This window comes from Berghia stephanieae, chromosome 7 (assembly GCF_034508935.2).
Source record: "Berghia stephanieae isolate SIO BIC M18660-M18661 chromosome 7, UCSD_Bste_1.3, whole genome shotgun sequence".
NCBI lineage: Eukaryota > Metazoa > Mollusca > Gastropoda > Nudibranchia > Aeolidiidae > Berghia > Berghia stephanieae.
The window spans coordinates 15,426,448-15,450,972 of NC_088366.1; the positions used below are offsets into that span (position 1 = coordinate 15,426,448).

Here is a 24,525-nt window from a genome sequence, read left to right on the forward strand (position 1 = left end):
CTGTGATAAGGAAAATGTGTCCCAAGTTGAAACAATGGAAGTAATCACTTCAAAATTTTGTTGGAGTTAGGTATGGCAAAACTGTACACTTTGTGGACCAAGGCCACCCACCGTGACCTTCGTTATTCGATAGTCACGAAGGCCACGCACCCACCCACCAACCATCCTTCACCAAGAGCAGTTATGGCAACCCTTTGGCTATGTACAATCTGAGTCTGGCAACATGCATACAACCCCCCTTTGCACGTAAGCTCACTCCTCTTTATTGTTCACACATGTTTGTATGATTATCTGTATTCGGATATACATTCTGTAACATTTAGTAAACATTTTCCGTATTTTGGCCCCAAACCATATCATTTGGTCCTTTTCTTGTCAAAATCTGGCCCCACGACAAAAAATCACCTGGCAACCCTGCTGTCGACTGTCGGCTGTCGGTCGGTCGATTGACGAGATTGCCAAGGAAAACTTCCGTCGCTTTCATGCAACAACTCAATAACAGTACATGTGTGTTCTGAGAAGATAACTGACTTCACGAACATCTGTTTTAGTTGCATGCACATCATTAGGTACTGTTACAATCGAATTACCAACCTGGCAATTTATATTTTTATTTGAATAATGTTTTTCTCCGACTTATAATATTCACGTAACAATTTTTAAAAATATCATTACAATAATCTAAGTTAAAAAGCAGATTTAACTTATCCCCAAGGTATACGAATATGCCGTCTAACTCTAACATCCCAACGCAATTATGGCTATGGGCCTAGTGAGAGAATATATAAAAAAATTGCGTCATTTTCAATTTCAATGCCGTTGCCGTTCAGTTACAACACTGTGGACACTGTTACTGTTAACTTAACGCTGTTAACGACCAGATACTCATTTTACACCTGAGAATGTGAGTTAAAGAGCTTTTTCTAAGGACTCAACTATGCACTGAGCAAGGCTTGAACCCTTCCTATTCCTATCCGAAAGTGAGTCTCATACCACAAGACCACATAGCAGCTGCATTATGAGACAATCAGAGTTTTCCTCCCTTTTCCTTGATTTGATTTAAGTTGGGCTAAAATACAAACTGGAAGGGGACAATTGTAAGACGTTAGTGGACACTGCATGGAGAAAACGTTTTGAATTTTGAAGGACATATGGGATTGAGGAAGAGTGGATCAAGTGTAGTTAATTTTTAGCAGAAGTTTGCGGTGTTATTAGGTGGCAAGCAGACTGTCTCAAAATGGGGATGAATCATTTCTTTTGACCATGTGCTCACGTAAATTTCTTCCTTTCTTCTTTCCCTTTTTTCTTTTGTAAAATTTGATTGCCAAACTATTTATAGCAGGCCTTATATATAGCGAACTTTGTTTTGAAAAAATGGCATTTAGGGTTCCATTTTAAAGAGAAATATTCTGTTTTACAGAATAAGCTGGCATTTCGCAGAAGCGTGCAATTAAATTAAGGCAGCATGCATTCAGACTATCACCACTATATTGAATTCTGGGTGGGGTTCCTGACCTCCCATAGTGGGCAGGGAGGTACTTACTGTGTCTTCTATCCCCCTATATCTGTATTCCAACGTGCTTTCTGTCTTTGTCTTGGAATGAGATTACTTGGTTTTGTCCTGGTCCTGGCTGAGAGGGAAACAGTCAAATGCATAGTTAGAGTTTTGGGAGATGATATTTATTTTCCTTGTAAATCATTTCTCTGTTATGCATTGTATTATGTTTTCTTTAATATTATATACGATTTGTAAAACATTTGAGTGTATTCTTCTTAGTGGGGACCTGTGCTTATGTCTGGATGAGACTTTTAGCGGTCTCAAACTAAGTACTTTGATAGTGTGCTCTTGGAATCTACACCTGTTTCTCATTTGAACCAATTCCCCTTTGTCTTACCTTCTCTTGGGTGCTTTAATTGTAATTCTAGAACTTTTTACTATCCCATTTTCTTCCTTTTTACTGGCGCTGATATGACCTTAATGTGTTGCAAGTACCGTAAAACCCTTAAAACAAAAAACAAAAAACAAACTGTGTATTGAATTTATGATATCCATCAAAAGCACAGGACACAATCATCCATCCACGCATACTGCCATATGCATACAAACGGTAAAGCCAGTAGTGGAGAGAAGGGCAGTGGGATCAGGAGAAGGTTACACTTTCAATGAACATCATCATGTAATATCATTTTATTACACTAGACAGTGATGACAGGAAACATTTATGTTTGAACACAACATGTGTACTCCAATACTTGTCCATGTCCTTCAGTCGTATAAAGCCCATGGTGGTGACAACCACCCAGTTGTGAGACCATGACTTTGGAGCAAACTCCCTTCCACGCATCATATCATTGGCATATCTGAGGAGAAAGACAGAGAGTCAAACCTGATGAGTAATGACAAGAATGGAGATGGGGATTATTATGGTACTGGCAATGTGGGTGATATTTATGGTGGTGGTATTTGAGCTCGGGGACATTCTATGTTTGTAATAGATCATGAAGATTGTGAAAGTAATGGTTTTGAGTATGAGAATGATGATAATGGTGGTGATGGATGATGAGGATGACGATGGTAATGGTGATGGAAGATGAAGAGGATGACAACAGTAATGGTGATGGTAGATGTTAAGGATGACAATGACAATAGTATTGATGGTGTAGATGATGAAGGTGTACATGGTAATGGTGGTTGTAGATGCAGAGGATGACAATGATAATGGTGGTGGTAGATGTAAAGGATGACAATGATAATATTATTGCTGGTGGTAGATGATGAAGATGTAAATAGTTATGGTGGTTGTAGATGATGAGCAGGATGATAGTAATGGTGGTGGTAAATGATGTTGATGAATGGGTATAAATGGAAATAAATGTGTGCTGTTCATCGCCTGTTCTTCTCAGTTATGATGTGGTTACACATCTCATTAGTGAACATGAGACAAAAGAATTCCAAAGTTCTGCCATCCATTTCCACAAGCAGGCCGCTGGTGCCGGTAAACGGTAAAGATGGAAGCTCAGTTCAAACAAACTTCCACTCAGCTGTTCTTACACCCACAAAATCTGCAACATCATCATCGTCATCGTCATCATCATCTGTGGCAATGATGCGGACATCGGGTTCTGAATCAGACACAATCAATCTCAGAGTTTGAGTCAGCAGTAAACTTCATGATGAATTGAGAATTATCCATTGAGTCCTGTGAAACCTGAGGGGCATTAAGTCAAGAACACGTTTTGATTTCTTAATGATGATGAAGGTTCAAGAGAAAGTTGAAAAAAACTAAGAATATTGAAAAACTGTCCGAACTGTACAGAGGTGAGTGATGGAATGATGCATTGATCGGGCATTTGTTTACATTTACCCCTGTATCGCTCCAGTTCACAAGGTGCAGCTATCAAAACCTTTGACTCTTTTACATTTTCTAATTCGGATAATAGAAAATTCCATTTTTGTGAAGCTGAGTGTGCCAACCTCAAAGCACTAAATATTGGTGCTTATATGACGTAGAAATCTTGTTTGGGCTAAATAATTGAAATTGCAACCCACACATAGTCTTAGGATTTCCTTTGCGTTATTCTAAGCATCGTCACACTTCAAGACTTAGTAGCCATTTTGATTATATCGAAAGAAAGATTGAGGTATACCAAAGATTAAGTATGAATATGAATTAAACAGAACTGATTTGATTCATGTTCTTAATAAACTCATTTTGAAATTGCTTCAGTACATCAGAGATAGTTAAGCCTTTAGAAAGATTCACAGTCATCAAACTTTATCAAGTTTGTACATTGATTGGTGTCATCCTGTTTTGTTTTGAAGCAAACTAATCAGAAATATGTTTCATTTGTTAATTCATTCAGTTTTGTCCTCCCTATGATTCAACAGTATATAGCCTAAACAAGTAAAAAAATGAGACGCCATCCTCCTAGACCACCCCTAGGTCATCCAGGACTGGGCATGCCAGGTCCACACAGGGGTATGAGAGGACCACCCCCTCCTCACATGGGCATACCTCCACTCTCGAGTGTTGCTCCATCACCAAGAATGGCAGTAAACATCAGCAGCTGTACCAACTCAAATGATCCTGTCTCTATGGACTCTCGTCTCTTTGTTGGAAACCTTAATACTGTATTGTTAAGTAAGGAAGCCGTAGAGGCCATATTCAGTCCATACGGAACTGTGTCTGGCATCTCCTTACATAAAGGATTTGCATTTGTCCAGTTCCGACATCCCGATGATGCTCGATGGGCGGGAGCAAATGAAGATGGGAAGATCTATGCTGGTCAAGCTCTTGGTGAGTAGTTAGAGAATAAATCATTCTTTCTTTGATTGTCTCTTTTTCCTTGTGTTTGTTTGTGTGTGTCTTTGTGTATATATGTCTGTCTGTCTGTTTGTCTGTCAATTGAGTTGAAATTAACTACTCATGGGTGCTGAGTTGTCCTATATTGTTGCTCTGTTTCTGGACATATCTCTTTGCATGGATACCATTTCAAACTTCATTCACATAGTGGTGTCATTGTTAAACTAGGTTCTAATAGTCAGTTTAATTAAACATGCATATTGGTGGAATATGCAGTCCTGCCAACCAGTACGATTTATCGTATTTTAGTACGATTTTGGACCCCGAATATGCGGATACGATTTTCGTGGATGCTAATTTTAAATGGCCATTAAGTTTTAGTTTCTCGATAAATCGATAATTTTGTAATCACTAGACATTGCTTGAATGATGAAGATCAGAGTTTATTTTGATTGGGATTGATGTTAGCTTTTATATAAATTTTTGTATAGTGCGCACTTTTTTTCCACATGTGCGGACAAAATACACTTTTTTTTTCTAAAAATACGCTTTTTAGGGTCATGGAATACACTTTACATCCTGGGAAGGTTGGCAGGTCTGAATATGGAGGGTGAAATTCCCAGGACGGGGAACTTAAGTTTCCTGGGTCAATGAGTTCTAAACTGACCCCTGCCCTGTTTATCTCTTCTATCCCAGTATATAATTTGTAATTTTCATGTGTTTTTTTATGTCCTTGTTTTTGGAGTGAGATTATCAGATTTCGTCAAGGCTATGCTAGGGGTCATTTGTTTAGAAATATTCAGTCATAGGATAATTTTGAAAATGATACTAATACCAATACTGATGATGATGGTGGGATAGTAATGATAATAATAATAATCATAATCATAATCATAATCATAATCATAATAATGATAATAACAATATATAACAATGCTACTTCTATTACTACGTCTACTACTACTACTACTACTACTACTACTACTACTACTACTACTACTACTACTACTACTACTACTACTACTACTACTACTACTACTAAACTACTACTACTACTAATACTACTACTACTACTAATAATAATAATAATAATAATTGTAATATTTTAATGATAATACAATCCAAGTCAGTTTATTCGGACAGCTCGGTTCCCGACAAATCGTCCCAATTAAGCAGCGGCCAGGAAATTGGGCAATTTATCAGTCTAACAATACCCCACTCTGATTTTTATCCTGGTCTTGAATGTGATGATGGCAGTCGATGACACTGACAGGGGATACAGATAAATTCTATTGTTCACATCTCTGTGATGACTATGATAAACGGTTTGACCACACACCCGATTGGCTGTGGCATTAGACACTTAGAGGGGATAATTACTTTCTTATCTGAACCAGCGACCACCGGAGCTCTAGCCCTTCGGTCTTGTGCCATGACGTAGAAGTTAAACGTCTTTTGTAGTTGTTCCAGGTGACTTAGAGGGGATACAGGTAAATTCTATCGTTCACACCTCTTTGATGATCACACCCATCCGGCTGACTGTCCCGTTAGACTAATTTTTATTTTGAACCATCGTTTTAAATCATTGGAGACAGTGAAAAAGTGGTGGGCTGTCCCAATTAAGTGGCTGTGAATTGAAAAGGGTATGACTTTTATACTGAAAAAAAATCCATTCCCAAGAAATCATCCCAATAAAGCAGCTGTCTCAATTAAGCAGTGCCCCAATACCGGCTTGGACTGTAATAGAAATAATAATGATAATAATAATAATAGTAATAATCATAATAATATTAATAATTAAAAAAAATATTAACAATAGTAATAATAAAATAATATATAATAATAATAATAATATAATAATAATAATAATAATAATAATAATAATAATATATAATAATAATAATATAATAATAATAGTAGTAATGATAATAATAATAATAATAAAATAGTAGTATAATAATAATGATAATAATATATAATAATAATAATAATAATAATAATAATAATAATAATAATAATAATAATAATAATAATAATTATAATTATAATTATAATATTATAATAATAATAAAAATAATAATAATAATAATAATAATAATAATAATATTATATAATTATTTATTGATAATAGATTGATGTTGGAGTCAATATTTCCTGGTATAATATCAATAAATATCCATCCCAGTAGAAATATTTGTCTTCATAAAACAAAAACCACTTCTTATATTGCAGAATGAAATAAAAACTTCACAATGGGAAAGACCAATGCTATTGTGATTTGACAGATTCCCGTAACATTAATGTGAAAATTAAAAAAAAATAATGGGGACATTTGAAAAATGTTTCAAATTAAGACTTAGTGAGATGACACAATTTCCGATTATCATGCAGACTCCCATCTATTATGCTGGTGTTCAGATGGGATCTAAACAGTAAGTGGGAGGATATGAGATGGTATTTTGTGTTAGAACATCCATCTTCGAAGTAAAAATCAATAATATGGACAGACAAAAGATATAACCTTTGTTTTAATTTGTAAAAGACTTTGAATAAATTTTGATTTTATAGGCTGTCATTTACACTAAAATATTTAGCCTTTTATTTTTTGAAAATGTTTTATTTGCCGCGATTGCATTTTTTTGGGTTATATTTTGTATGTGTTAAAAAAAAAGACTTGGGATTCTAGACACTGGCATGTCTTCTTCTTATTTTTTTTGATTACAGTATTATCCTTATTAAAACACTGTATACTTAGTACAAAATGGTGCGCTTGTTACAGATACATTTCTACGTCATGGCACAAGACCGAAGGGCTAGAGCTCAGGTGGTCGCTGGTTCGGATAAGTAAGTAAGTAAGTTACAGATACATTAAGGAAAACAATGATCTTTGAACTGAAACTAGCCTATGGCCTTGAGCCAATCAAGTATCAAATTAAAAACAAAAGACAAGGAATACTCACTGTGTGCCTGCATCTCTAATGTAAGCAAATTGCTCTAGTTCATGCTCATATATAATATTTTATTGGTGGTTCACACACAGGAGTAAAAGTTAAAAAAAAATAGGGATAAATATATGATAATACTAATAATAATAATAATCATAATCATAATAATAGAAGTAAACTCATTTTTCGATGATCTCTCATTCCTGAGGTTTAAACAAACAACAACAACAACAACAAAAATAAAACAAACATACGAGTATTGACAGCTGTGTCACCAAGTGATGTAGTAGTTTTACCAATGATTTGTTAAACGTCTGTTTCACGTTTTATGGGCAGCTGAGGAAGTGCATGTCTTATTTTAATATGCGTTAACAATAGATGTTAATAGGAGTGAGGTCTAGGGCAGAGAAGGGGGGTGTGTGTGTGTATGTGTGTGTGTTTTTGGGGAGGGGGTGTTTAATAGGGATAGTTGTTTGCATTTTCTACTTTATATTAACAATCATAATTGTTATTACAGTAAAATTACTTTAAACCGAAAGAAGCTAAACCGAAAAATACCTTAAACCGCAAAGAATTTAAGAAATTGTACTAGTTTCTTCATTATCTTTGTACTAATTCTTACGATGAACCGAAATACTTCTAAGCAGGACTTTCTTTAAACCGAAACAACTTGAGAGCACCTTCCTTTTTTCTCTCTCTATTTTTCTTCAAAAAGTCGGGAAGGTAGCCACACGTAATAATGCCCGGCGATATTAAACAAAGAGCGTAAGTATAAGATGAGGGTGATGGGTGGGGTGGGGGGTAGGCAAACACTTCAATTACTGCACTTGGGCTTGGTCAACACCAACACCACAATCGCACAGACTGGAAAAGGAAGACAGCGGGTGACTGGCAGGCGAAAAATGAGGAAAGAGGGGGAGTTGGGGTGTAGAATCACGAAAGCGAGATGTTCTCGCTCGTGTGTTGATGCTTTGGAACTTTTCAACACGACAATAAGGAGGAGGGTGGTAGACGACTTACCATTGACATGCCATTTCATTTCCACTTTGTTTAAATGTGTGTGTGAGGGGGGGGGGGGTGAGGTTCTATGTAATTAGGCCTTTGAACCTCATGGCAATTCAACAAAAGAGAGACGTGTGGGAGACAGGTTGGCATTTACACGCCTTTTCATTTCCCTTTCACTTCATCTCTGAGTAGCTGCGCATCATTCATTATCAATTATCGCACAAGAACTTTCGATCTTATTTTAGCTTTGCATTTTACTAAAAGATGTCTAAAAGAAAGCACTGTGCTTACACGTTTCAGTTTAAAATCAAAATACTATGTAAGTCGATGAAAAAAAAGTTGATCAAGACGGAGATATGTAGAATACACGGCATCCCAAACTCAACTCTTTCAACAATTTTGAATTGAAAACAAAAACCCCCAAAAATATTTTTAAAACACAAAAAAAATAAAAAATAAAAAAATAATAATTTATGGTAACGAAGACTGCATTTATTCAACAACTCCATTTAACGAGAAACCCATGATACGATTAAATGAGCAAATTCCTTAAATAGTTACTACCCTTGAAAAACATTGCAAAACGGGAACTTGCTTTAAACCAAAATGTCTTTAAACCGAAATGGTTTAGAAGGTCCCCAAAATTTCGGTTTAAAGTAATTCTACTGTATTTATTTATTCCAAATTGAATAAAAAAAATCATTTGAGGGGAAACTACCAAGTTGTAATAATAAAATCACGAATTTCTGTCATTGACAGCTTTTATATGTTTAAAATGTTGTAAAACAGTGTTGATTAATTCCTCATTTGTCATATAGCTGGAATGTCTTTAAAAAAGGTGTCTCTAGTGCTTTTGCACAGAATGTGTCCAAATTGTGATCTAAGGTCGAATGTCCAAATTAGACCAGGATTTAATTAGAGTGACTTCATAAAGAAATGCAGTCATGTCTCCATAAACCAAATTATACCCACTGGGGCTGTCAACTACTGTTTTTCTCAATGGCAGTTTCCTGCATTTTTCGGTCTTTAATAATCCCGATTTGTGAATACTACTTTGTTTTTGTTTTTAAAAATTTTTATTTTAAATTATTTTTTTCTTTAGCATATTATTAGTGATAACTCTTTATCTGATCATGGCTGAGCATGTTCGAAGATTATATATGATGTTTACACTGGATTTTTACTGGACTTTTTTCTTTTTTTAAAAAAACATTTTGTTGAGATTTTTATTCTTTATGTCTCTTTTTTAAGATCTTCATTTTTTAATCCCTTGTGATTTTGGCTTTTTTTTTCAATTTTAGATAATCAACTGTTGTTTTTGTTTTGTCGAGAATTAAGTTTTTTCATTTTGACTAATTTACCTTTTGATGACGATCAGTTAAACTGAAATAGAAATGTAGAGTTTTAATTTTTTTTATTGTTTTTTTCTCGTTATCTTTAAGAATTGTGCTTGGTGATTATATTAAGTAATGTAAAATAGATGATTTTTCAGAATTTTTTTCCACACATTTTCTCTTTATTTCCTTTATTTGTTTTGTTTGTTGCTAAGTGGTAATTCAGACATAATGAATCATCCTTATTGAATTGTCTTGAAATAGTGGCTTCAAGTTAGGGAAATTTTGGTTATTAGTTAGCAATTAGATTTTTTTTTTTTTTGATCAATGGCTTTTCAAAGTTTAAGAATTCTTGTGAAAATTTTTGTTCTTTTTCTTTTTTTCTATCGATATTTTTTGTCTCGTCTGGTTTAGATATCAATATAGTGTCTCAACCAAAAAACAGAAGTGCTTTGAAGCGCTCAAATTCTGGCAAAGGAAGTAATGAGTCGTAAGTAATTTTTTTTTTTTCATTTTCTTGACTAGATTTGTTTTTCATGAAGAGTAAAATGTTCTTTAGAACATTGTTTAAAGTAATTTGATTTTGATTTTGTCTTCTTCATCAATTAGAGATAAAGCCATTACATAAAGCCATGTAATCAGATCTGAAAACAATCCAGTTTTGTAAAGTTTTACTGTCAAGTTTTTTAATTAACCCCAAGAGCCTTTTTATTCTTTAATAATTTTTTTTTTATTCCAAGGGAAGAGAAATTTTGAAAAAAAAAAAATTTAAGAAAAAATAATTATTCATACATTTAGTAGAACCTCTGTATTTGGAAAACGGTAGAGAAAGTAGGTTCCTGTTTTGTTTCCAGTTAAATATTTTGAATTAGGAAGCATTTCATAATAGAATCAATGCATTACCAAATACAAGTACATTTTTTTATACTCACCCCTCTCCCCAACTTTTTTCCAATCCATTCAATATAAAAATTAAGGCTAGTTAAAAAGTTAAACTTTAAACCCAGAGCAATAAAATCAGCACTTATATACTTATTGCTCAGTAGAATTGTATCATCAGTTTTTGTTTATTTGTTTTGGGTTTTAGTTTTGTTTTAATTTTCCGTTTGTGTGGATTTCATGGAGTACTGCAGTGCCAGCACACAATATTATTAGGCACACCCTGATGTACAAAGTTATTACCATCTCCTGATTTTCTCCCAAGATTTTCTACATTTTGGGGAGTCCCTACAATTGTCAGAATTTAATTGGCATTTGTCTTTTTCTTTTCTATTTTTTTTCTTATATTTTATTATAGTGCTCAAAAAAAAAAAAGAAAAAGAAAGATTTTTGTGACTTAAAATTATTTTCTTTATCAAATGGATGACGTGGTGTTGTGTTTTTTTTTTTAAATTGTGTTTTTCTTCTTTTTAACTAACACATTTTACATTCAACAAGACCTTGGATATCCTAAATTCATTGTATTAAATTTATTCCAGAAATTTATCTATTTTTGGGTAAAACAGAGCAAAAATATATTCTTTGAGAGTTTTGTGGAAATGTAACTGATTATGATTCTGTTCCCTATTTGAACCAATTCCCCCTTGTTAAAACTTTTTCTTGGGTGTACTTTCATTGACATTATAGAACTTTTTACTATCCCATATTCTTCCTTTTTACTGGCACTGATATGACCTACCTGTGTTGCAAGACATATCTCATTATGGGTTTGTTTAAAGTGAAATTACACTGGTTTTCCGATGGAAGAGATACTTTGGTACTGTCACAATACACATGAAATGTTCCCTCCAATTTTTAAAGAGTATCACATTTCCCTGAAAATTTCCCCTTTCATAGTTTTGTGGCGAGATCTATTTTTATATGAAAATTTTATGTCACTCAAGATATTTTTATTTTTTCTCTATGAATTCAGACATATTTAATCTCTGCTCATCTCTTATCTTTACTGACATTTATTGGATACTAATAATAATATATCTTTATTGTCCCCAAAAAAGTGGCAATTTGTCATTTGGTTACACATTTATAACAATACAATATTGACATAGACACACTCACACAAGATGCACACTAGTAACATAGTAGTTATCGTTAAAAAAAAAAAAAAAAAAAAAAAAAAAAGCATCATACACTTTGCCTTGTGTTCCTATAATCTGATAGGGTCCCAAGTATGGAACAACCTCCTCAACCATATATTTTTTAAGCATTATTTTTTTTCAGTTTTCTTTTTTTAAAAAAAAGTAAGGTGATTATTTAATTATGTTTTAAATAGATAAATTGTTCAGTTCATCATTTAATAATCTCTTTCTTAGTTTTCCCCATAGTTTTCACGATCATATCAATGAATAATGTGAATATGTTCAATTTTGAAACTTTTGTCATCAAAGCTGTGAAAAAGGAAGTTTTGGCTATTTCCAGAATTTTTTTGTCTTTTACAATCAAGAGGTTGCAAACATTACGAGAATGATTAAGTGCCTTTATCATCATATATTTTTTTCCAATTATTGCATTAAACGGCTGTTGAACTTGCTTGTTTCATTAAAGGATTATAGGCTTGATGATTTGAATACAAAGTTTTAACTTGTCACACGTATTGCTACAAGGTCACCTAGGTCTGGATTTCATACAATAGACTTCTTGTTTACATTTGAGTTGTCTATTTTGGTTTTCTTTTTTAAGATATTTCAGAATTATCATATGTCACTGCTCTAGGTCTGTTAACAACTCATAATAGTAATGTGAGTTGGATTTTATATGTCAACCTTTGAATTTGTGTTTGAAGGAGATTCTATGCTGGTGTCTGAAAAGACCTTCTAAAAACTTTCTAATACGTTTTCTTCTTGAGTGTCACAAATGTATGAGCTCATTTTCTGAGTTACTGATATGATATTAAAAAGTATTTCAGGTGCTAACAAACTAAAAGAAAATCAAATCATTTTGTGTGGAGTGTGAGTTATTTTTTTATTTTTTTTTATTTTTTAAAGCGTACTTTTTGTAATAGGTGTCACTTTGTATTTTCCAAGAGCTCATTATTTCTATATGATTATAATTACTTTCAGGTTGAAGTCAATTCCTAGTTGAGCATTATTTCTTTGCTGCTTCTTTGTTATTTTGAAAAAAATGTAGTTCGTCTTCATGGAGGACAAATTGTTTATTTATTTGTCATAAACTGACATTTTATACAAAATTAACTTTAACGCATGTTGTAACCCCTTCCCCTCCCCCTAACAGAAACAAAAAAAAAAACAACAAGAAACGAAACTTAGAACTTAATAAGTTTCTTGTATTATATTTTTTATTTTGTTTCAGAACAAAGAAAAGTCGTACAGAAGATTCTTCCCAGAGTAATACAAATCAGTCTCTACAAAGGACCCTGGTCACACTCTCGAATGTCAAGGAGGAGGACAGTGTAAAAAATGTAGGTTGGATATAATGTATTATTATATACTTTTAAAACACACACACACATTCAAATATACGCACATAAAAAAACAACTTCAGCAGTTATATAGTTATAGCGCAATATCCACTAAACATGCTCAAAATGCTTTTCAAGGGGTCCCTAGCCAACAGAAACACTTAACATGTAGGAAGAGACATGACGCCTGTTTGGTGATATTACAATTTTTTTTCCGACAGAGGTAGATAGACACAACAGAAAATCATGGATTTATAACTCACTTAATACACATTTACAGGAATGCCAATCATACACTTTCTGTAATTAATATGATTTTTCTAACCAAATATGGGCATTCAATTTTATGAAAATCTAGAAGATTTGGTTGAAAAAAAAAAATAAACAAAAAAAAAACAATAAAAAAACTATGAAATTGCAATCACCTACATATAAGTATTATCTCACCTTTTTTGACACAAAAATATTATCTCACATTTCGGAGAAGAGCTCACTGTATTGGTATAGAATTTTGCCCATATTACTGTTTTATTTCTACTCGTTTTTGTATTAGGAATGTCAGTAAATTGGGAATTCACATCCCCGAAAAGTGTCCCTCAGCAAATGACAAAATGTCCCTCACTTAGACTTTTTCATCTTTGTAGTACTGCTTGTTTTAGTAAAACCAAAATACACACCAAAACAAAAAAAACCCAAAACAATCTGGCTGACTGTTAAATAAATTGATTGTACAACTCCTTTATCGACCATTTTTTCTGTTTTCTCTAGAATATTCCCAGCAATAATGGTACATCAAAGAAAACAGTCGTATCATCATCCAAGCAGACCGCGCAGTCCAAATCCTACCTTGCCAGTGTAGGTGAGTCAGGTGAGAATGGAAGTTTTAGAATTATTTTTTCTAATAAGTCCTTGATTCGTTATTTAGATGTCAGGACTTCAGCAATGCATCCTCTATGAATTTATTTAAGCCTGTGCAATATCAATGATCTTCACTGGGTGGGGATCCTGACCTCCCATAGTGGGCAGGGAGGTACATGCTGTGTCTTCTATCCCCCCATATGTTTTCCAATTGCTTCCTGTCATTGTCTTGGAATGAGATTTCTTAGTTTTGTCCTGAACCTTGCCGGAGTTCCTTGGCTTGGAGGGAAACAGTCAAATGCATAGTTATTGTTTTGGGAGATGATATTTTTTTCCTTGTAAATCATCTCTCTGTTATGCATTGTATTATGTTTAGTTTACATATTATATTATATGATTGGTAAACATTTGAGTGTATTCCTCTTAGTTGGAACCTGTGCTTGTGTCTGGATGAGACTTTTAGGTGATCTCAAACTAAGTAATTTGACGGTGTGCTCTTGGAATCTACATCTGTTCCCTATTTGAACCAATTCCCCTTTGTCTCACCTTTTGTTTTGTGCTTTAATTGTAATTCTAGAACTTTTTACTATTCCATTTTCTTCCTTTTTACTGGCGCTGATATGACCTTAATGTGTTGCAAGCGCCGTAAAACCCTTAAAAACAAAACAAATGATCTTCACTGCATCTGTCAGATTTTTTGTGTTTTTTAGAAGGATGCAGTGGAGATGGTTTAATATGATAATCTTTCTGTAGGATATTAATGACTTCCTTGATTGTTCTTAGGACAGATTTTCTAAGTTTTCATTATTCATCGACCGAGTCAGCAGAACTACCAACTCCTGTTGTTTTTTTTCCCCCAGGATTTTCTCATTTTATATTGTTTTAAATTTATTAAATTCTGACAGGATTTCTAAAATTGTAAATTCAGTTTTTCCTTGATTTTTTTTTTCTTGATGATTTAGTGATGTTTACATATGTATTATAGAAAATGGAATCTAGTGTTTTAATTGTTGTTCATTTTCCTATTGGACTTTAGCATAGAGACTTGTAGTTCTTAATGTCCTATTAATTTGATTTTGTTCATCTGGCTTTTTTTTTTTTGTGGGGGGGGGGGGGGGGGGGGGAATCCTGATTTTTAAACGATGTGATGGTATTTTGGGTTGGCAGCTTTATTTTTGTAATGTTTTTTATCAGTGAAACTACCTGTTAATTTTATAAAATGTAGTTGGAAGAATCAGCCCGGGCTCCCGCACGTCCGTGAATGTTTTAGTTCTCTAGATTCTGTTGTCAGCCAGTACTGGGATGCTTATACTCAGCATTGACTCTTTAGACTGCACCCTCTTTGGTTTCATTTTCTCATTCAAGAAAAAGAGAGATCGCTGTAATAGTAATAGCAAGAGTGAATATTTTGCCAGATTTCAAGCACAGTATTTTCAAAGTGCAGGCTGCAGCTGTGAGTTTCATCATGTATACTGTCAAGTGGGGTGTTACTAGGAAGACAAAGTGGATTCATGTTTACATCAACACCCATAGGACAGGGTTTTTGAGTTCCGGTTTTGGAGCAAGAAATTTATCTCTTTCCGCTCGTTTTGAGATGCTGAACTGCAGCTGATGACTGGGTTGTCTTAACTAAATCGATTTTTGTTTTTTTTTCAAATAGACTCTAAGGAATATGCTTGATACCCTCTGACAGCATAGCATGATATAAAATTAGAATACCAAATCGTCCACAATAAATGTATGCATATTACTCATCTGTCTCCTCTGTCTTTTCATGTGAAATAAATATATGACAGATATTCTGATCTGTGGTAACTGCAAGTACCAGTTTCCTAATCTGGAGAGTTTAGTCCAACACAAGAAAGTGCCATGTCGTCTGAGATTTTCATGCCAATGTCAGAATGAATCGGGTAAGTCTCATCTCTCTTGTCGTGAATGTTAGGTTTGTTTCCATATTTATTATTAAGTTTTGCCTTTTTACAGAGTGTCCAAAGGGGTAGGTAGAACACTCGCTTCACACGCAAAGGGACTGAGATCAATCCCGGTTGTAGTTGAATTTGGCAATTGAGAGGCCAAATTACGAATCTCACTCAAAGTCAAATGACCGATCATAGGCTAATGCTCTAGTGAACCGTTTATATGTCGCTATACTCTTACGAGTGAAAGTACGCAGACACACTGTTTATGTGCTTTCAGATCACGTTCCTACACACTACCATCTCCTTCATCTGGATGAATTTATTTTGAATATTAAATTACCAGACTTTTTATAGTTCAAGGCTTACAAAATATTTTTTAAAATATGAAATTAGGGAGGTTACTCTTTATTTGATAGGGACATCATTGAATTACTGATATAATCAAGAGAGATTTAAAATGACGTCACCCTCTTTTGTTGTGGATGTTCTAGAATTGTGTAGAATCAAGTAGGCCTATTCTTGCAATGGTAGCCAAAAAGGACTCATGATTACTCCCCATCAGATACTCTAAATAACCTTTTGAATCAATGGGAATTAAAATTAATCCTTAATTTTTAAGAAGGGTTTGGAAGTTACTCATATAGAAATCTGTGAAAAATAGTTTTAGAATTTTTAGATCTGCCAGTGATTCTGTGGTCGATGATAAAAAATTAATATTGGCTGTACGGAACAATGTTGATCCCCAGCCCTATTTTTTAAAGAATAGATTGTTGTTATTGTATTTATTATTAATGTTATTTTATTATTATTATTATTTTATTATTATATTATTATATTATTATTATTATTATTATTATTATTATTATTATTATTATTATTAATAATAATAATAATGATAATGATAACAACACAGCTTTTATTATCACTCTTTCACTTATAATATTTATTTGATGGAATGAAATTCAGGTTTGATGTTTTCAGATGAAACCCCACAAGTACCTACTCTGTTAGAGTGTGCCCGTTGTGATAGCGTTTTTGTGAGTGCTTGGGCTCTCTGTGTGCACTGCACTCAAGAACATAATTTGGAGATCTACAAAGAAGATGTAAGGTTTTCAACTTTCTCAATTAATTCATTTGGCATTTTAAATTTAAGTTTATTGTTTGCTTTCACCAGTTCAATGATTAGTCTCACATTCTCATTGGACTGAAATATGTGTTTTTCAATTTTCTAAATGAATTCTTATGGCATATTAAATTTAAGAGTTTATTGTTTACTTTCACCAGTTCAATGATTAGTCTCACATTCTCATTGGATTGAAGTAAGAATAACATGGCAGAAAGATTTGATTAATATAAAATAGATAAAAAAAAAAAAAAAACTGTCACGAAGTAATGGAAAAACATATTCGTCGACTCATTAGCCATCCTCTCTTAGAAAAGAAGAGCTAAATTTGTTTTGCAATCATTATGACATGTTATGATAGTTTGGATTGCCTGTCAATCCTCGGAAGCTTTGAGTGAGAGTATATAGATAATTTGTAAAAAGTAGTAAACGAAATTGAATATAACACCTTCAAAAAAGAACAAAATACCAAACACAGAACATTTCGGGCTCAAAACCCTTCTTCAGCCAACAACAAAAAAACAATAAAGACATAAATACAATACTTAATTCCAGATAGATGACAGATATTTTTTAGAAAAATCTTGGAAAGTAAACCAAAAAAATGGTGTTCGATATGTAATGAAGGAGTTAATTTGGAATGGAAAGGAATGGGTATTGATTGATATATTGACATTATCCTGTAAATCATTTTTTGCATGACAGTTTTATTATAAGGGAAGAATGAATGCGAACCTCTCCTCCCCTTTCCAAAAAGAAAGAAAAAAAAAAGTAATGGCTTGAAAGGAATAAAATAATGCAGGTAAATAAGTTGTCAATTTCCACCTTATCAGATGTCAATATAAATGATATAACTCGCAAATATCAGAAGGCTTTGAAGTTGTATTTTCTTATCAGTCAAGTGTGGACGACACATATTTCATAATATATTTGATGATTTGTGTCTAAAGTTTGATTCATAAATGAATACACATTATTATGTGTATTTTTTTCAACAATGAGTAAAGCTTCTTCAAATGTGCTTTGTGATCTTGTGGTATAAAACTCGCCTTCTGACATGAAGGTCCTTTTTTTTTGAGTCCTGGAAAAGGCTTTTTACTCATATATTTTCTCACCATTAGATGTAAAATGAGAACTTGAAGCAAGTGTCATGCCTCATACTAAATGTTGCTGTTGGATTAGCGTAAAACGTTTTGAGCACATTTAGTGAATATTACACTGTATAAAATCTCAAGTCTTTATTGCTTTGTATTTTATTTTCATTTTTTTTCTTTCCTTCTTTGATTCTATTAGTTGATGAAAAGGATAAAGAAGGAGAATTACAGCATCAAACACTTATTTTCATTGGACGTATTTCAAGGTCAAATCTATAATTAGACATTCATGTTTGTTTCGTTTCAGTATACAGAGAACAATCAAGATCTTGAGGGGAAGGAATGAAAACGTTATCAACGCCATTTTATATTCCTGCCACAAATGTGATTATGATAATGTTGAATCCAAGCTTTAAGTCATCACTTTTATTGTGAATCTTGTTTTAAACTATTATTCATGTGATTGTGACAAAAATATTTTTAACATTCAAAGAAAATGTTGTTTACATTTTGTATCCTTGGTTGTTTTAACATTTTAAAATTGTGTTTTGTTTTGATTATAAAAATCAGAAAAGTACAATTTTTTCTTACTTAGATCTGCAACTGTTCATTATAATTTGGGCAAGGTTGAGAGTAGGATAAACACTTTATAGTAACAATAGATCTAACATTTATTTGTATGCTTTTTTTACTAAATTTATAAATATACTCCTTCAAGAACAATTAATTAGTGATATGAAATGATTTGAAATCAATTACAAAAAAAAAATAATAATTAAAAAATGGGAGTATAAATCTCACAAAGAGACATCACATCAACTTTTTTCATTCATATTATTAATCATCATTTTTTTCCTTTGAGTAAATTTTTTTTGGGTGAAAAATATTCATCGTGGAGGTTAATGGAGGTTACTGTTTCAATGTTTAAAAAGATATTGTATGATTTTATAAAGTCATGGAATCGTTTCCTTTACATTGAATTTATTGTTAGCTATAATGATATGTTTTTCAGGTAAACCAAAGATTTTTTCAGTCGGATATTATTCATATTCTCTGCAATTGTTACACCATCTTTGACAAAATGGAATGTGCATATTTTTATTTGAGATTAATGCATGAAGTTTTGTGGGTCAAGAAAAAGAGGTGCTCAAAAAGTAAAGGACGGAATCTTACTTTCTGAACCCAGGTTAACACGATATGTCCTTTATTTAGATTGAAAATATAAGGATAGACAAAGGAAGTGTACATGTCATCTCCCTCTATCTCCTTTGTTTTTGTTTTTGTTTTGTTATTGTGCGACTATGTGGTCTGGTATGACACTCGCTTTCGGATCGGAAGGTCCTTGGTTCGAGCCTTACGCTCGGCACATAGTTGAGTCCTTGGAAAAGGCTCTTTACTCACATTCTCTCACTGTACTCAGGTGTAAAATGAGTACCTGGCCGTTAACAGCGTTGTCTTGTCCGAAAAATTGTAATATCGCCTTACAGGCGTCATACCCGTCCTACATGTTAAATATGCTGTTGACCAGGGACTCCTTGTAAAGCGCTTTGAGCACATTTAGTGGATATTGCGCTATATAAAGCTCAATTTAAAAATTTTATTAAACCTGACTCTGGCAGTCTCGGTTTTGGCCCCGGTTACTCTTACCCCATTATATACATTTTATTAAAGTTAAAGCCACTGTTTTTAATTTTTACATGATAATGGTAGTTGGAATAAAACTACGTAAATGCCAATTTTCATTTAGATTGAGTAACTGAGATTTTAATTTTTACATGTTAAGGGTATCTAGTTGGAATAAAACTACGTAAATGCGAATTTTCATTTAGATTGAGTGACTGATTATATATATATATATATATATATTTATAGCAGCCAACTGTCCTGATAAAATTGGGACTGTTCCAATCTGTCAAAATCGGAAGATAAATTTTAAGAAGAAATAAAAAGGACGATTTATGTGTATGGAAATGATCCTTGTATGACTCAGGATTTTGCTTTTGTGACTAGCAAATTAAAATAAGGAACAGAAAAAGCTCTAAATCTTTATTATATTATATATAATAGTCCAAACATACTGCTGTTTTAGGTCATGACATAATAGTATGATGAGTTACGGTGCCCCGTTTTAGCTCTTTGAAAGGGAGGCCGCTATGTATATTTTTTTTTCGATTTTGAAAAGTACCAGAAATCTCCAGGGGAAGAGGTGGAGGGTGAGGGTTGAGTGAGTGAATGATAGTGATACTGCCAAGTTAATTTTGTTTTCAGAACTGAAATAAAGTTTGCCTGAAGTTCTTGCATGCTCCTGCCAAAACATCATCATCATCATCATTGCCATATATATGTCAACACTTCGTATTGTGTTGTGTGATACTTGGAGAGAATTACATAATATTCTAATCGGTACTTACAGATTATTACAACAGATAATTCTGGCTACAAGCTTCATAGGCCAGAAATATTTACAATCAATACCATTTTATTTATATTTATTTTTGGAGAATTGTTGCAACCCAAGTATTACAGATCGTTCTGGTCAAAAGGAAATCAAAAGTTGATTATTTTTGTTCAATTTTGCTATTTTCTGTTTCGTTGATACAATTATTATTTATTATTATCAATTTCATTCTAATTATTATTATTATTATTATTATTATTATTATTATTATTATTATTATTATTATTATTATTATTATTATTATTATTATTATTATTATTATTATTATTCTGGTCAAAAGGAAATCAAAAGTTGATGTTTTTGTTCAATTTTTGCTATTTTCTGTTTATAGAATTATTATTATTACTACAGCTACTACTACTACGACCTGGGTGGGGTTCCTGACCTCCCATAGTGGGCAGGGGGGGGGGGGGCACTTACTGTGTCTTCCCTCCCCCTGTATCTATTTTCCAACATGCTTTCTGTCTTTGTCTTGGAATGAGATTACTTGGTTTTCCTCTGACCTTGGACAGATACCCTACTGGGTCAAATTCATAGTTTTGGGAGATGCTATTTTTTGTCTTGTAAATGATCTCTGTTATGTACTGTATTTGTGTTTCATATGTATGATTTGTAAACATTTGAGTGTATTCCTCTTGGTGGGGACATGTGCTTGTGTCAGGATGAGATGTGATCTCAAACTAATACAGTGGTGGTGTTGGGCGATGTTTGTGCTGGAATTTTAGACCACTGACCATACATAGTTCATGCAATTTCTTTTCCACATGTATTTATTAAAATCACAAGGCCATCATTGTTGTTGTTGATCATGAAGATAATCATACGCTTTCAATTTTTCTTTTCAAAAGTGCTCTTTTAAAAAATTTATGATTGTCATATCATTGCCCTTCAAAGGGTTCATATTGAATGTCTATCTTCTTGATTCCCCACTACCGTGCTCCAAGGTGGAAATCTTATGTTCTAGGTTGTGCTTAATTAATAATAGTCTTTAGATGCTGCTGGTCCTGTGATTATCAGTCTACCTTTTGTCTTGTTTACCTAGTGTTAATTTTTTCATTTTTTTTTGTCTCTAGTGTGCTATTATTCCATTTTGCCGGTGAAGTAGATAAGTAGTCCTATTTACAGGCATAAGCCAAACACATGAGCTTTTATATAGAGCGATATCCACTAAACGTACTCAAAGCACTTTACAAAGGGTCCCTAGCCACATGTCTTAGTTTATCCTGCACTGTATAGCATTAAATGAACTGTGATAATTTGCTAGACTGTTGTAAATTGTAGAGAACGTTCCACTACTTCCACTAGATCTAAGAGACCCAGCCACCCAATCACCACTGCATGGATAGGGGGAGTAGAATTGAACCAGGAATCAGAAGTTATTTGGTAGTTTGTGAACATGTGCTATAAAGGGGATCATAGTTGATGGTCAAGTCATGCTTTGCTCTAAAGGCCCATAGTGGGCGTGGAGCTCACTTATGCTGTCTCTTCTATCCTCCGATTTCTGTTTTCCAACTTGCTTTCCATCTTTGGTGTGGAATGAGGTTAATTGGTTTTGTCCAGATCCTGATTATGAACTGCTATATATTTTGTTTTGAATATATAATGATTCTTCGGCATTTGAGTGTATTCCTTGTATTCGAGTCAGATCCTGTGCTTATGTTTGGATAAGACTGTTAGGTGATCTCAAACTAAGTACACTGATAGTGAGCTCTTGGAATCTATAGGTATTCCCTATTTGAACCATCCTTTTTGTCTTACTTTTTCTCATGTGCTATAAAATGTAAATCTAAATATTTTGACTATCCCATTTTCTTCCTTTTCTTCTTGCACTGAAATGACCTAAATGTGTTGCGTGCGTCCTTAAAAATAAAACAGCTTTAAATGTCTTATTCCATTAACATTTTTATTACATTCCATTTTTCTTTTTCCTCGCGAATTTTTACCGGTGCTGGTATTTTCAATTCTATGGTTCAAGGTATTTTTTTCCACCCTTGCTTTCTTTCATTTCTCATGACCTCTAGGTATCGGAGGTCCTGTTGTTGAATTTTAACTTATTTTGATACCGTCAAAAAAAAGTTTTATTGTTTTTTGTTTTATACTGTCCCTCTTCAGAAAATAGTGTAAACAAAATTAATTGAATAGCTGCTAAAACGAGAACACTTTTTTATTAGTAAAATCTTAATTAAGTCTCAATACAAATCACCCTTTGTTATTGTAATCCTCTCAGTACCGTATTAATTCTTTTTTTTTTCACAATGTGCTCACCTATAAGGAGTTATCTTCTTTTATAATTCTTTCTCTTGCTATTTTAATTGCCATCACGGACTGGCTGGGAAATGATTGGATTTTTATTATATTTTAAATTGTTTATTATTACACTGAATAATAATTATTATTCTTGGTGGGAGGTTCCTGACCTACCATAGTGGGCAAGGAAGCTTACTGTGTCTTCTATCCCCCTCTATCTGTTTTCCAATATGCTTTCTGTCTTTGTCTGGGAATGAGATTACTTGGTTTTGTCCTGGCCCTGGCCGGATGGGAAAGTTAAATGTATAGGACGATTCTTTTTTAAATTGTAAATCATCTCTCTGTTATTGATTGTATTACATATGATTTGTAAACATTTGAGTGTTTCCTCTTAGTGGGCTGGGTGGGGATCCTGACCTCCCATAGCGGGCAGGGAGGTACATACTGTGTCTTCTATACCCTTATATCTGTTTTCCAACATGTTTTCTGCCTTTGTCTTGGAATGAGATTACTTGGTTTTTTCCTGGCCCTGGTCGGAGTCCTGGCTGGGAGGGAAACAGTCAAATGCATAGTTATTGTTTTGGGAGATGATATTTTTTTCCTTGTAAATCATCTCTCTGTTATGTATTATTATTTTTATTTTGAATGTATAATGTAAGCATTTGAGTGTGTTCCTCTTTGTTGGATTTTGTGCTTGTGTCTGGATGAGACTTATAGGTGATCTCAAACTAAGTACATTGGTGGTATGCTCTTGGAATCTAAATCTCATCCCTATTTGTTCTCAGTTCCCCTTTGTCTTTCTTTTTCTTGGGTGCTTTAATTGTAATTCTAGAACTTTTTAGTATCCCATTTTCTTCCTTTTTACTGGCGCTGATATAACCTAAATGTGTTGCAAGCGCCGTAAAACCCTTAAAAACAAAAACAAACCTCTTAGTGGGGACCTGTGCTTGTGTCAGGATGAGCCATTTATGTGATCTCAAACTAAGTACAGTGATAGTGTGCTCTTGGAATCTACACTTGTTCCTTATTTGAACTAATTTCCCTTTGTCTTCCTTTTTCTTGGGTTCTTTAATTGCAATTTTAGAACTTTTTACTATCCCATTTTCTTCCTTTTTACTGGCGCTGATATGACTTAAATTTGTTGCAAGCGCCGTAAAACCTTTAACAACAAAACAAACATTATATTATTATTATTAATGTTTTTAATTCTCGAAAATTATTGATCTATGTCTACACAGTTGATTTGTTACATTGTTAAGGTTTCATTATTCAGAGTTGAAAATAAACTATTTCATAACCGAATTAATGTTGTTCACTCAATAACAAAGGACTGATATTTTTCCCCATGTAAATCATATGTCATGCACTGTTACAGTATTCTACATTGCTTGAGCCTGGATGGGAACTTTTAGATGTCAAATTGAAGGTATTGATAGATTATTTTTGGAATCTACTTCTGTTCTCAATTTGATACACCTGGGTGGGGTTCCTGACCTCCCATAGTGGGCAGGGAGGTACATACTGTGTCTTCTATCCCCTATGTCTGTTTTCCAACATGCTTTCTGTCTTTGTCTTGGAATGATATTACTTGATTTTGTCCTGGCTCTGGCCGGATACCCTGGCTGGGAGGGAAACAGTCAAATGTATAGTTAGTTTTGGGAGATGATATTTTTTTCCCTTGTAAATCATCTCTCTGTTATGCACTGTATATATATTTTATTTGTAAACATTTGAGTGTATTCCCCGTAGTGGGGACCTGGTCCTGTGTCTGGATGAGACTTTTAGGTGATCTCAGACTAAGTACTTTGATAGTGTGCTCT

At 33.4% G+C, this 24,525-nt stretch overlaps 1 protein-coding gene across 4 annotated transcripts; it reads left to right on the forward strand.

Annotated features, from left to right (window-relative positions):
• Positions 1 to 417: 417 nt before the first annotated feature.
• Positions 418 to 24,007, forward strand: LOC144976774 (uncharacterized). Of its 4 annotated transcripts, none has more exons than XM_078921195.1 (8): positions 418 to 569; positions 3,890 to 4,298; positions 10,003 to 10,078; positions 12,898 to 13,006; positions 13,775 to 13,874; positions 15,661 to 15,774; positions 16,750 to 16,886; positions 18,308 to 24,007. In XM_078921195.1, the coding sequence occupies exons 2-8, from the start codon at positions 3,914 to 3,916 to the stop codon at positions 18,344 to 18,346; spliced, it is 960 nt and encodes a 319-aa protein (XP_078777321.1). In that variant the 5' UTR covers positions 418 to 569; positions 3,890 to 3,913; the 3' UTR covers positions 18,347 to 24,007. The 4 variants fall into 4 exon arrangements, with proteins under 4 accessions (XP_078777321.1, XP_078777324.1, XP_078777322.1 ...); XM_078921198.1 differs by having other exon boundaries at positions 16,765 to 16,886; XM_078921196.1 differs by having other exon boundaries at positions 13,775 to 13,865.
• Positions 24,008 to 24,525: the final 518 nt, after the last annotated feature.

Bases quoted from the DNA above. Each gene is read 5' to 3' on its own strand.
- LOC144976774 (XM_078921195.1), top strand. From the start codon at position 3,914: ATGAGACGCCATCCTCCTAGACCACCCCTAGGTCATCCAGGACTGGGC. The intron at 13,007-13,774 runs GTAGGTTGGATA...TGTTTTCTCTAG, and splicing joins AGGAGGACAGTGTAAAAAAT to AATATTCCCAGCAATAATGG. The intron at 15,775-16,749 runs GTAAGTCTCATC...AATGAAATTCAG, and splicing joins CCAATGTCAGAATGAATCGG to GTTTGATGTTTTCAGATGAA.